This window comes from Ptychodera flava, chromosome 4 (genome assembly GCF_041260155.1).
Source record: "Ptychodera flava strain L36383 chromosome 4, AS_Pfla_20210202, whole genome shotgun sequence".
Lineage (NCBI taxonomy): Eukaryota > Metazoa > Hemichordata > Enteropneusta > Ptychoderidae > Ptychodera > Ptychodera flava.
The window spans coordinates 3,782,251-3,795,489 of NC_091931.1; the positions used below are offsets into that span (position 1 = coordinate 3,782,251).

General features: G+C 34.9%; 1 protein-coding gene across 1 annotated transcript in view; it reads right to left on the reverse strand.

Annotated features, from left to right (window-relative positions):
* LOC139130569 (uncharacterized) overlaps positions 1-13,239 on the reverse strand; it is a 31,822-nt gene that overhangs the window by 3,088 nt on the left and 15,495 nt on the right. Inside the window, exons 9-28 of the mRNA XM_070696316.1 lie at positions 10,781-10,864; positions 10,424-10,564; positions 10,100-10,216; positions 9,370-9,507; positions 8,959-9,066; positions 8,652-8,798; positions 7,934-8,401; positions 7,470-7,604; positions 6,690-6,854; positions 6,112-6,309; positions 5,831-5,953; positions 5,199-5,351; positions 4,445-4,630; positions 3,693-3,839; positions 3,175-3,294; positions 2,578-2,712; positions 2,073-2,219; positions 1,535-1,726; positions 946-1,080; positions 360-524 (exon numbers count right to left, since the gene is read on the reverse strand). Coding sequence (XP_070552417.1) covers positions 360-524; positions 946-1,080; positions 1,535-1,726; positions 2,073-2,219; positions 2,578-2,712; positions 3,175-3,294; positions 3,693-3,839; positions 4,445-4,630; positions 5,199-5,351; positions 5,831-5,953; positions 6,112-6,309; positions 6,690-6,854; positions 7,470-7,604; positions 7,934-8,401; positions 8,652-8,798; positions 8,959-9,066; positions 9,370-9,507; positions 10,100-10,216; positions 10,424-10,564; positions 10,781-10,864 — 3,204 coding nt within the window. The remainder of the gene's footprint in view (positions 1-359; positions 525-945; positions 1,081-1,534; positions 1,727-2,072; positions 2,220-2,577; positions 2,713-3,174; positions 3,295-3,692; positions 3,840-4,444; positions 4,631-5,198; positions 5,352-5,830; positions 5,954-6,111; positions 6,310-6,689; positions 6,855-7,469; positions 7,605-7,933; positions 8,402-8,651; positions 8,799-8,958; positions 9,067-9,369; positions 9,508-10,099; positions 10,217-10,423; positions 10,565-10,780; positions 10,865-13,239) is intronic.

Consider the following 13,239-nt stretch of genomic DNA (forward strand, 5'->3'; position numbering starts at 1 on the left):
GCTAATGGATCAGACAGCTCAATGTGGGCGATCCTGTTTCTTAGATGGGGCAACTCTTCATTCTGTTATGTGTGGATAGTGAGTAAGATGGCTGAATTAACTCATCACCTAACCTTTCAGCCTAAGGATTGATCCAATACTGGATTCAACAGGTGTATATATATATATATATATATATATATATATATATATATATATATATATATATATATATATATATATATATATATATATATATATATATATATATATGTATATATATATATATGTATACGTCACACACACACACACACACACACACACACACACACACACACACACACAGAGTGTTGCAAGGCATAGCTGACATGCAAATTTACCTTTGTAAGAATTAGATGAATTTGAAGACAGACTTTCTGTCAAGGTTTCAGTATTACTTCTCAGTCTTGACAAAGAGGCAGTTACATCAAGTTCAGAGTTGTCATGTTTGGGTTTATCATTTCCAAAGTTGTCAGCGTTGAATACGTCATCTCCAATTTGCTTTTCTGAAAGTATCAAGTGTATTTTCTCATAGAACACTATCCACACATACAGAGATGAATACAATAAATAATTGGACATGATAGCCATTGTGGTTGTCTCCAGTCAACTGAACACATCTGGTACAGATATTCTCTAATGCAATAAGCTATAAAGTACTCATAATCCATGTGTGGTAATCCAGGCAGGGTATATATACACACATACTGATCAATGACTGATAACTACAATGACAGAAATGAAAGAATCTGATAAAAAGTTAGCCTCTGCAGTAAACAAAATTGTCATATTCTAGATAACACTGCCTTGAACACATCAGATTCCTAGAAATAGTCCTTCTCTTCTCAATTTTCATGTTCCAAATTTATGTTGATGGAAATTGGCATTGAAATATGATGTGTACAAAAAATAAAAAGGGATACTTACCACATGATTCTAATAAGTTATGTAACCTCTGCAGTCCTTTCTGAATTTGTTTCCAAAAATCAGATGGACATGGAGTGGCTGTGGGCTTTTCAACATCACTCTCCAAGTCTACTGTCTTCATACCATCTGACAAACCTACAGTGATAAGGAATAAAATTTTGGCTTATTTTGTGTGTCTCAAATCGGTTCATCAATTCAGATATTCATATGAAGTAAAATTCAACTAAATCAAATATTCCACAATAGAAAGTTAAAAACAGTAATTACACTAATAAGTGGTGATGACAAGAGTCCTGTAAATGGATAAAATAAGTCAGTTCTTTGTCACTCATCTTAAGTCTTAGAACTCTTGGCAATTTTACAGCTGCATTCACTGAGTACATCCATAGAAATCTTTTCAATTCATTTGAAGGTAGCACAGAAGACACATAAAACATAAAATTTATTGTATAACAGCAAACCATGAACAATAGTTTCAGTACAAATACTGCATACTGCAATCTGAATTCTCATCCAATGCTAGCCTCTAAAACAAACTGAGTTTAATTAGATCATCAATGTGTGGGAAAACAGATGATAGAATGCATACCAGTGTCATGATCTCCAAAACCAGATGTTTTCTTCTCACATGTAGAGTCACTGGGCTTCTCAGTAAACAGTGACTGGTATCTTGGTACAAATGGAATGCTGAATCTTTCAGATGAATTCTTGGAGTTGTTTACATCTGTGACAACAACTGATGAACTCTTGGAGTTGTTTACATCTGTGACAACAACTGATCCTTTAATAATAAGAAATGTACAATTACTAAGTCTGCAAGTGTGATATGTCTACAACTGCAATTTCTAGCACACACTTTATATGGATGGAATGTTCTATCAAGTTAAAGTTTGAGCATGAACATGGTAAACGCCACAATGACAACAATAATCATGGTATATGATAATTCATTATGGCACAAGAAATTTCTAGCATTCAAGGTTGTTGAAGATTTAATGTGCTACTAACACTGAGTATCTATGGTAACGAAATCTGCCTGAACCTATGTCATAGAGAAATGGTGTTAAGTTACAACATTAAGACCCCATTCACAATATAATGTAACTTAATGAAGGTATCATAATAACCTGTGGAATCAATTGATGAATTGTCTTGTTTCTTGGTATCAACATCCCTGCTCTGACTGGACTGATGGGATATGTAATACTCTAGCTTGTTGGTATTGAGTGGTTGTGTATCTTGGTTTTTCTTGTCTTGTTCATTTTTATCTGTAACTAACATCACAAAGGACATTTTTTGTTGCCATGTGGATAATATCAGGTTTTAAATAGAATCATGCTGTCTTCATTCAAGGTTGTTTTTCACAACATCAAAACAATGCATGAATAAGCTAAATTATTTTACTTGAGCCAGGAGTAATTTAATTTACTGAGCAGTGAACAAGCATTGCAAGCAGTTATTGAAATGTAACTAACAAATCCAATCTTTGTCCACAGGTGAAAGTATTCATAATTGATACAAGATAAATTAGACCTGCAGGTCACAAATTTTGCTTGTCAAATTTCCTCTTAACCGACCACTAGTCACATATGACATTTGGAAGATAGTACACACACAAAAAATTATATTTACCACTTTTGCCATGATCAGATGAGGATAAATTGGTATGAATGGGGATACAGCTTGGTTTCTTAGTGTAGTATGGAATATATGTTGGTAACATTTCTAAACCACTGGAACTTGAATTCTCACTTTCAGTCCATAGACCTATTACATGAGAAGAAATACGAATTGTAAATCATTCAATTTCCTTTTGTATATTTTTTGCCTCAAAGTGTATGTCACCTTGGGCTGAAAAACACATCAATCTTATCAATACTACTGTTTTGTGTCAAAATTTCTTGTAAAAAATGCAAACATAGTGCAAGCATATTGCAAGTTCACACTCATGTTGTTTCAAATGGCTGCAAATCACAGTATACCCGGTACTGAGGATTTTTGGTCATTCAATATTGATGTCACACACACACACTGACTGCTAGGAAGAATCTTCACTTTCACAAATATACAATCAGTAAAACTTCAATGAACATGACTTATAATGAAACATTTCATGTAGAAAATCTTAGTTTTGAAATGACAGTAATATCAACAACAATAGCCAATACATATTCAATTGCAAAAGTATTTTAAAGTTCAAATTTAGCAGAGACCCATACATGTATTTACCTGGAAGTGTTGGTGTGTCAGGTTGAACAGAACAGCCAGAGAAACCTGTGAAGTGTGGAACATATGGTGGTATCATCTCAGGACTTCCACTACTTGAGCAAGCTGTTCCATTTATTGATCCTATCACAGAAAGAACAGCCAATATTTATAAATCATCACAAAGTTTATGGTATTTACAGTAAAAACAAACTGAAATACTTGTAAAACTTTGTAAGCACTAGCCTGGTGCACAAGTCACCTCCTATACAACACTGTAAGAGCACTGAAATTTTTCTCAAGCAAAGTATATAACTTACCCTTTCTCAGTATTTCTTGATGATTGAAAGTGATAATGATTAATGAATATTAAAGATTTGTAACAGTTACACCATCTTGTGCAGCTTTGTAACACATTGTAAAAGGAACAGCACATCATTTTTTGTGCAATGTGACAACCATTCAACATAAGCCCTAATGACAGGTAACAGTAATCAAATTATATTGAGTGTACAATAAAGTTAAAATACAACAATACAGACCTTTAGACAGGTTGCTTTTGTAATAGTTCAAGGAATATTTCTCAGCACTAGGACTTGTTGACGGTGTCCTCATCAAATGTGATGGCAGAGACACATCCCTGGTTACTCTACTCATACTGCCCAGAGCAGAAACAGATTTCTTTGATCCTGTCATGAGAAAAAGTTAGAGCACAAGAAAGAGATTGATTTAGCTTCCAAAAATCATGGCATGCTTGGTACAAACATTAACAATTAATATTTACTCAACTAGTCATCTACATTTGCACAATTAGGCTGACAACACATTAAAGTTCTGATGAATTGAATGGCAAGAATGTTGAGAAAACAAGACCAGTATTAGTAATCACACCATAGAAATGGTACAGGATGTGAATTGTAGTACTTGATGCTCAACAATTATATGCAAATATTTGAAGTCAAATTTGCATTAAAGGGACATTATCGCTATCTTTTGACCATTTTTTCGCCAATATTGTTGCAAAGAGCAGTTGCTGATGTTGTTTGACTTATTGAAAGATGTCTAAAAATGGTCGACCATAGACAACTTCCATCCTATCTTGCCTACACTGTATAGAAAAACCTTGGGTTAGGGGTTTTAGGTAGCCCACCTAAAACACCTGACCCAAGGTTTTCCTTTGACATCTTTCAATAAGTCAAACAACATCAGCAACTGCTCGTTTGCAATAATATTGGTGAAAAAAGGGTCAAAAGATAGCGATAATGTCCCTTTAAAGTCATTGATAGATACTTACCAAGTTCACCAAGTCCATGTATAGATCTTGGTTTGGATATACTGGTAGGTGTGGGTAACAAGGTGTCAGGCATATACAGGCTGTTTTTTTGATTTGCATCAAAGACTGGCATATATGATGGTTTTGGTACATCAATACTTGTGTCACTTTTCCCATCAATAGACTGGTCACTGAGCTTGACAGACCCTGTCAAATGAATTACATAAATGTAAGTATTTGTGAAACAAATATCTCCCTAAAATATAAATTCTGTTAATGGATTGTCATAAGATTTAGAAAGATGATAATCATCATGTTTGCACAATGCACCAAAGCTACTCTGAACGCCCATGGTTTTAATTGTATGACTGTACTGTTCACATATGTTCAGTTGTGTGACTGCACTTTCCACTAGATAAATCCATGTTTTGCAAAAGTAAACATGGAATCACAGTCTCAATGGTAAATGCATCTTTATCTTGGAAACTGATATTTTGATCTTGATGTTTTGAACGCAACCAGCCACAATGGGTAATAATAAAATGAAATAGTAAAAAGTTGTAAAAACCAGTGTTGTATGACTCTGTTTACATGCATACAAAATTACAGAGCACAGTATCAGCTTTGACTGGCTGTACCTGCACTCCACACAGTGTTTTCATTCAGATGAATTTCCTTTTTCAGGTAAAAAGAATATCTAGGCTTTGACATGTAATAAACTGATTTTGTAACCAACATATCATCTGTAAAATTTAGTTGATTATAGAATAATTACCATTATTGTCAAGTCCAGATTTGGAGATTTCTTTGACAAGTGTGGCAGAGCTGAGTTCATTACCAGCAGATGGCATACCCAGCAACACTGATGATGAACATCTTCTGTCACTGGCACTGTCCAAGTCTGAATCTCTGCTGGCATCCAACAATTCTATGAAGATGAAACATGCATATCAATGGTTTCAGCTTGTCAGTTCCTTCACAGAATAACTATCACTGACAACCACTTTACAAGATATGATTCTATGAGTGGTGAGTAACTATGAGAGATATTTTTGAAGAGTCAAAATTACATTTTTGTGACTAAAAATGGTCAATGCAGTTCAAATAAACTGAGAAAGCAAAGCTTCACAGGTTGGTGGATGGAGATATACAGGAATAGGATTCCATATAGCAGTCTTATAGTGTTTTATAAACATGATAATAGTGACAGTTACAGGAGACATGCACTTGTACCAAAATAAACTGAGGAAGATAAAATCTATTCTAATTAAAATCACAGTAAACACAAGAATTATAACCCTTTTGTTTCAAAAAGTTCAAAATTAGCTCACCTAGAAACATATACCCCAATAACCCCTGCATTACTTAATACACTGACATGGTGACAAGAAACAATGAAATAATTACCTTTGATATCATTGGACAACTCACTGCTTTCCTTCTTATCTTTATCATCAGTTTCCTGTCTCTCCACAGAGACTTTCTTGTCATTGTCACATTCAGATAAGTCAATGTCTTTGTTTTCTTTCTCTGACAAAAAAAGGTGAATAATAGTTTGATCTGTGCTACCATATAGGGAAGTTTGTCACTTATTGAGCATGATGTACTTTGAATGTACTTCAAGACAGAGCACATGTTGAATACACTGGAATAGAATGATCCAATTTACTGACAAAGAGGGCGCTTACCTTTGATGTCAGTAGCAAACTTGGTGCTTGCTTCAATGTTGTCATTACTCTGGATTTGTACGGATACAGTTGAATCCTTTACCAGGGTGTCATATTCAGGCAGGTCATCAATGTGGCTTGGGTTCACTGGCATAGGTACAGTTACATCAGTGACAATGCCAGCATACTTCAGCATATCACTTTCTTTGGTTGAGTTTTCTGAAATTGATACACATTCAGTAATAAGTAATTGAATAACCAGTTCATAGGGATGATGCTGATGGTATAGCAAGGAAAAGGATAATTGGTTTGGTTTGATTTCCATTTTTGAGAAACTAATATATCCAAGGTAATGAACGCCATCATACATGTACATCAATGTACTTGTCAGTTGAAAACACTGTTGAATTGACTAATTGCTAGTTCAAAATAGAAAAAAATTAGTAGATGTTATACACACAGATGAGCAATAATATTGGAGCAATAAAGAACTGAAAGTGTTATGACAAGCTTTCCATTTAGTGAACAAGTTTCTCTGCATGTGTATCAAAGTCACTCCAATACAAAGTTATACTAAATTAAAGCAAACAACACATTACCTTCATCACCCTTGAAGATGTCTCCAGACAGAAATCTCTTTTCAACTTTCTGATAACTTTCAAGGCTGTATATCAAGACAGGAGACAGAGAACCATCTGGAATAGCAACCTTTGGTTCTGATGGCTCTGAATCTCCATGAGCTTTGTTACCTTGGCCTTGCATTTCTGAAAGATCAAAATTGTGTGAATAAAATGTTCCACTACAACAACAACAACAACAATTCATAATTACTTGTCTTTGTGTTGCTTCACTCCATTGATGTTTACTCAAACTTTATGATTAAAATATGTGATTGAACCTGCACCAGTATATGTGAACTGATAATCATTTTGCAAAAGTTTTGAAATCATTTTGTTCACTGTCCAAACACAAGAACAAGCAATATCCTACAAAGTCAAAACATTCCATAGTGCTGGTTAACAGAGATTTGCAAGTATGCTCTGAGTGTGATCTCAACCTACATCTACCTACAAACATTTAGTACAATGCAAGATCCGAGGTACATGAATATTCCACATTGATTAAGGGTCATTAGCATAGAATATTAATACCGAAACAATGCTCATTAAGGTAATCTGAATATCATTATAACTCGCATCTTGCACTAATAGCATATACAATGCAAGATTAAGTAAAACCATATTTTTAGTCCTTGTGACAGCTCTAGCACACTATGAGCTCATTCTATGTCAAATTTCATGTTGTAAAGCAAAGAACATGCAAAAGTAGATGTATGAATGTGTGACAGAATTATTCACCCGTGAACAAGATATTCTTACCTTCAACATTTTCATCAAAGCTGACACAAGACTTTCTTCCTGTTTTCTTCACACTGGTGCTTGCCAGTGTCTTATCAGAAAAACAGGTTAAGTGAGAAACTGGTTTCTCCTTAGTGAGAGACTTCTCACGTTTACCTACAAACAAATCAGAAATATTTATTATATAAAGATAAAGAAAACATCAAGCCAATCAAAATTGGTGAGTGGTGTTATGGCCTTGACTTTGACAGAGTATATTTGCTATGGATACATGAATGATTAGAAAAGCATGATGAGAATCTAACTATATGCAGTATCTCCGATACGTTGATTTCACTATATATATTTTGAACAAAGAAATTAAATTCTTTCCACATTTGATAGCTGTATGAAATTTTCTCTCCGTTCCTGGCATTTATGAAAAAAGTATACAGAAATTATATTTTAATCAATGTAATTTCATAAACATGTATAAATTCATATACCTTTGCCAGCCATCACTAATTTCTTGGCAGTTGTCTGTTCATGGACAGTCTGCATGGTTGGGTCAGAGACACTGTTTTGCGTGACAGTCTGCATGGTTGGGTCAGAGACACAATTTGGTGTGACAGTCTGCATGGCTAGGTCAGAGACACAATTTGGTGTGACAGTCTGCATGGCTGGGTCAGAGACATTTGGTGTGACAGTCTGCATGGCTGGGTCAGAGACACAATTTGGTGTGACAGTCTGCATGGCTGGGTCAGAGACATTTGGTGTGACAGTCTGCATGGCTGGGTCAGAGACACAATTTGGTGTGACAGTCTGCATGGTTGGGTCAGAGGCACAATTTGGTGTGACAGTCTGCATGGCTGGGTCAGAGACACTATTTGGTGTGACAGTCTGCATGGCTGGGTCAGAGTCACCATTTGGTGTGACAGTCAGCTGCACAGCAATCCTCTTTTGAGTATCATGATCTTTGATCATAGGAAAAAGAGAGAAAATTAAAATAAATAAATAAATATTGATAATCTCAGACAAATTAATGAATAACACTTTAGCAAAGAAAGACATTGGTGAAAACATGGTGAATGACAAATCTGCATTTTTGAATAAAATCCTGTATCACTCTTTTATATACACAAAACAGATTGCAATACTTTGTCCCCAACATAGAACTTTGGAATCCTTCACTGCCCTTAAATACACAACTATACAGTTACCTACCATGAGTGTTATCAGCAAAGTCATTTTGCTTTGGTTTCTCCAAATTGGTCTTCACTTTGGAAACTTTCAGTATGGAGCGAGGCCAAGGTGAGGTACTTGACAATGAAGTGGATGACTTTACACTTCCTGATGCACTTGTACTTGAGGCTAGAATTCAAAACAATGATTCAGAATGAATTCTGCACATTAAAATCAGAGTTTGACTGCAATTGTTTTTCATATTTTAATGTTATTGCTAAGTTTGACAATGATGGTGTATCATTTATGTTATGGTGTGAACAGTGAGTAGAAGATTTCAATGACTTACCTGGAGAAACACTTTCTTGGCTTTGTAGGGATTCTTTGTCAGTGCCTGTTACACTGTTACCTGAAGCAAACTTCACTTGTGGAGTACCAGATGAATGTATTTTGACAACTGAAATAAAATAACATTTTGTACATTCAGCTCATCTGGGCAGGAATAAAAATAGAATTATTTACAATGCTAGAAAGGAAACCCGCTAAATATGGACATCAGCCTAAATTAAACAATAATAACACTATAACAAAACAGTGCACAAGAAATGAAATAGATAGGTTACCATTGCTAGTCAACAAAATTGATGGCAAATCTCCAGACAGAGATTGTCATATTATTTGAAATGTTAGTGTCTGGTTTGGAACCATGAATGTACATAATATTATAATAACAAGAGCAGTTCAAAAAATTGTGCTTTACCTTGATTTACAGAAGAAAAGTGTACACGACGTCCGTATTTGGTTGTCTTCTTTTTCTTCAAGTTGCCTATCTTCACAATGGGAGTGTCTGGTCTCTTCTTGTCCACAGTCACTGTCCCTTGTGCAATTACTGCTGCACCTATAACATGACAGATTTCAGAGGGAGTTAAACCACAAGTGTATGGAGTGCTTTTAGTCTTTTGAATAGTTGGTTTTTTCCATGACTTTTTAAGTTTGAAAGTATGTGAGATTTTTCTGAGAACTGAGGCATGGATTGTAATATCAGAGTGAAGAATTTTTGCAAAGTTCTACATTTCAATGAGATAGAAAATTTACTTGATATTAAATAATCATAGACTAGAAACATGTACTCCGATGATACTGAAAGCCTATGTTGCTGGGTTGTGCATTATTTATAGGTCTTTCTCCTAAAACCATTCATTTTTATCATAGACTGATAGAGATTGCTATTTTCATGGCCAAAATTAACCAATATTTATGATGCATTTGTGTTATAAATAATACACAAGAAAGACCATTTCATTTTTTACCACTGATCCAGCTGTCCATGTGCACATTACTTGAGTTGTTCAAAACATAACTTTGCTACCTAGAAATGATATCTTGTAGTAATAAATGAAACACAAAGTTGAAGTAAACTATTCAAGAAAAGTTTATTAAAATGCATGTTTTAATCAAATCAAAAGATCAAGAGATCAAAATGTGTATACCTTGAGCATCTCTTTTAAAGAAGGCATCTTGATCACCAAGAATTGCAACCCAAGGAAGTTCAACTTTTTCCTCTCGTTTCTTCTTCTTAGGCTTGAGTGTTTCACCAGCAGCTTTTCCTATAATGTGAAAATATTTCTTTGGTCAAACTCAAAATGAAGTAAGCATAGTACAAGGAAAACCCAATAAACAATTGTATTGAATCAGATTTAAATGAAATACAATTCAACTTGACCTGGCAAGCACAACCATCGTTATATTTATATATAAATACAAGTCATAAAAGCATGGAGCAAATGTTGATATGCTGGACAACAGATATTTACCTTCAACACTCTGAGCTGTAGTTGAATTAATGCCAGCACTCGCTGCACTGCATGCTTGCCCAGATGGAACAGCAGTACTTTTGACATCTGTTTTCTTGTCAGCAGATGGTTGGCTAGTAATGCTGGGCTTGTTTAGAGTCCCTGGAAGTGAAGATGGGTGTCAATATTGTAATTCTTTACTAATGAAGTCAGGCTAAGATGGAAATTCAGACTTCAAACATCACACTTCAGTATACGATAGTACCAAGTGGTATTCATTTCACACCGAGTAAAAGTTTTAAAAAACATAGTGATTTATAAATTAAGAATTCTGTCCCAAACTGGAGGACATGACAATGATTACACAAAACAACTTACCCATGGCATTACTTTGAGTTGTAGTGGTAGACTCAGGGGCTTCTCCTCTGAGACACAGGATAGCAGGATGGGGTGTATTTTGAACTGTAAGTGTAAACATTGATACTACCTTGTCACAGGTATGACAACTGAATAATGAGCTTTCCTAATCCTCACTTCATTAAATAAAATGCTTGTTCTGATTACTCTATGGGGAGTACTTAATTGAATATTAGTTTTAAAAAAATTGTTGTTCTACATACTTATTTGAAATCTGTTTGTTTCCTGAATATGACCATACCACTTATCTAACTCATTTTTTTCACAAAAATACATGATATTCATATTCTCAAAGTCACAAATATGCCCAGTTTTGTCACATGTGATACAATCATGGCAAAAATTGTACAGGTATGGAACAACTTGACATGAATGATTGAAATCTTGAACAGTGTACAGAAGTCTCAACCAAATGAAAGCATAACTCACCGTGTTGTTGACTAGGGTTAACATTGGCAAGGCAGACACCTCGTCTGTGATAGGCAAGGTACTCTTGCATATCCACACTAGTATCAATGAAAGGATGGCGCAGTGCCTCACTTGGCCTGATTCTCTTGCTTGGATCAAACAGGAACATTCTGTAGCAGTTGAATAGGACATTTGTAAAATATTATATTTGATTAATACAATGATAGTCAGCTGTCACTATTGGTGTTGTCCACATTACAAAACTAACAGAATAACTGGGAAATCAACTTCAATAGTGTCACCTGACCATGGACTATGAACATATTCAATAATCATTCATACACAGAAAAAAACCCAAAAATTTAACTTCCCACAGTTCTCCTTGCCAAGTAAATTTCATCAGAAACCTAGTACAGAAATTTGTGAGAAATTTGCGAGAAATGGACACTTTCTCGCTTTTTTGCGAGAAGTAAGTGAGAATACATACTTTCTCGCAATCAATTGGCGAGAATTTAATTTTCTCGCAATCAGCTGGCGAGAACTGTGTTTTCTCGCTCAGCATCTGCGAGAACATGAATTCTCACAATCAATCTACGAGAAATTAGTTTTCTTGCTCTGCATCTGTGAGAAATTGTATTCTTCTGTGTAAGCATTTCACAAAAATTTCACAATTTCTCACAGATGCAGAGCAAGGAAACAGTTCTGGCTGATTGATTGCGAGAATTCAATTTCTTGCAGATGCAGAGCAAGAAAGCACAGTTCTTGCAGTTTGATTGCAAGAAAGTATGTATTCTCGCTTACTTCTCGCAATAAAGTGAGAAAGTGTCCATTTCTTACAAATTTCTCGCAAATTTCTGTACTAGTGTTGTAATTTAATTATAAACCATGTTAATGATGGCCTGTTGGATTGTTATTTTTTAAAAACGCGTATTAAAATGTACAAGCAATGTGTAAAAATGTTGAATTGTGAAATCATCATCAATGAAAGCTTGTTTAATACTATGTCTGCCTAAGTCCATTATATCATTGTGATATGCATAAAACTCAGCACACTATTCAGAACAGTGACAATGATTATTAGAACATTCTTTCATTGATATATTTGTGTGTGCTTTGAAAATTTCTACATCACTGGGTTTCTAGTTCTACAAAAACCCTTGATGTCAAGTGACTGACAAGTCACCTTTGAGAAAAGGGATTATAATAGACAGAAATAAAATCAGGCACACAAAATATTGATTGAAATAAAGCTGGTTTATAAAAGTAAAAACTTACTGCTGCAGGAGGTCAATGAACTTGGCCATCTCCTTCTTGCTTGTCTTGTATTGAGGTCTGGTACCTCCTGGTCCACGATTCTTTCTCAATAATCGGATACTCTGCTTTAGAGGGCGCTCCATTGGCATCACCTGAAACCAATGCATTTGTCTGCTCAATGAGTCTAACTATATAGTACTGGGTCAATAGTAGTTATACTCTTGATGCTTGATTACCAATTTTTCATGCTATGATTGTGGAATCTGATTGTTTCCAATGGTGATAAACAAACCGCGTAAATGTCAGCAAATGATCTGAATATTCATGAATTTTTAATTATTTCATTGATTAAAACTCGACCCTCACAATAACAACAGCTCATCAAATCTATTCTACAAATAATTTAGTTCAGACTTTTGACATACTGTCTAAATCGCTCCCTTCAAATCTGCAATTATCTTATACTTACATCATTTTGTAATGGGTCAAACAGTCAAAATCACCTTGAACTTTGAGAAAAGGGATTATAATAGACAGTATCTGTACATGTAGCACTGACCTTTGTTTGACTCTCAGGATCCTTGAATTGGTATTTGTTATTGGTCAGCTTGTCAAAGAAATAGTGAGTACTCTGTCCATTTGCCAACATATCTCTTGGAGGCAAACCAAACACTCTGATCATCCTCTTCATCAGGTCATGCTATGAAACAATCAGATAGAAAAGATATGGTTGGTGAATATAAAGCAAATATCATGTA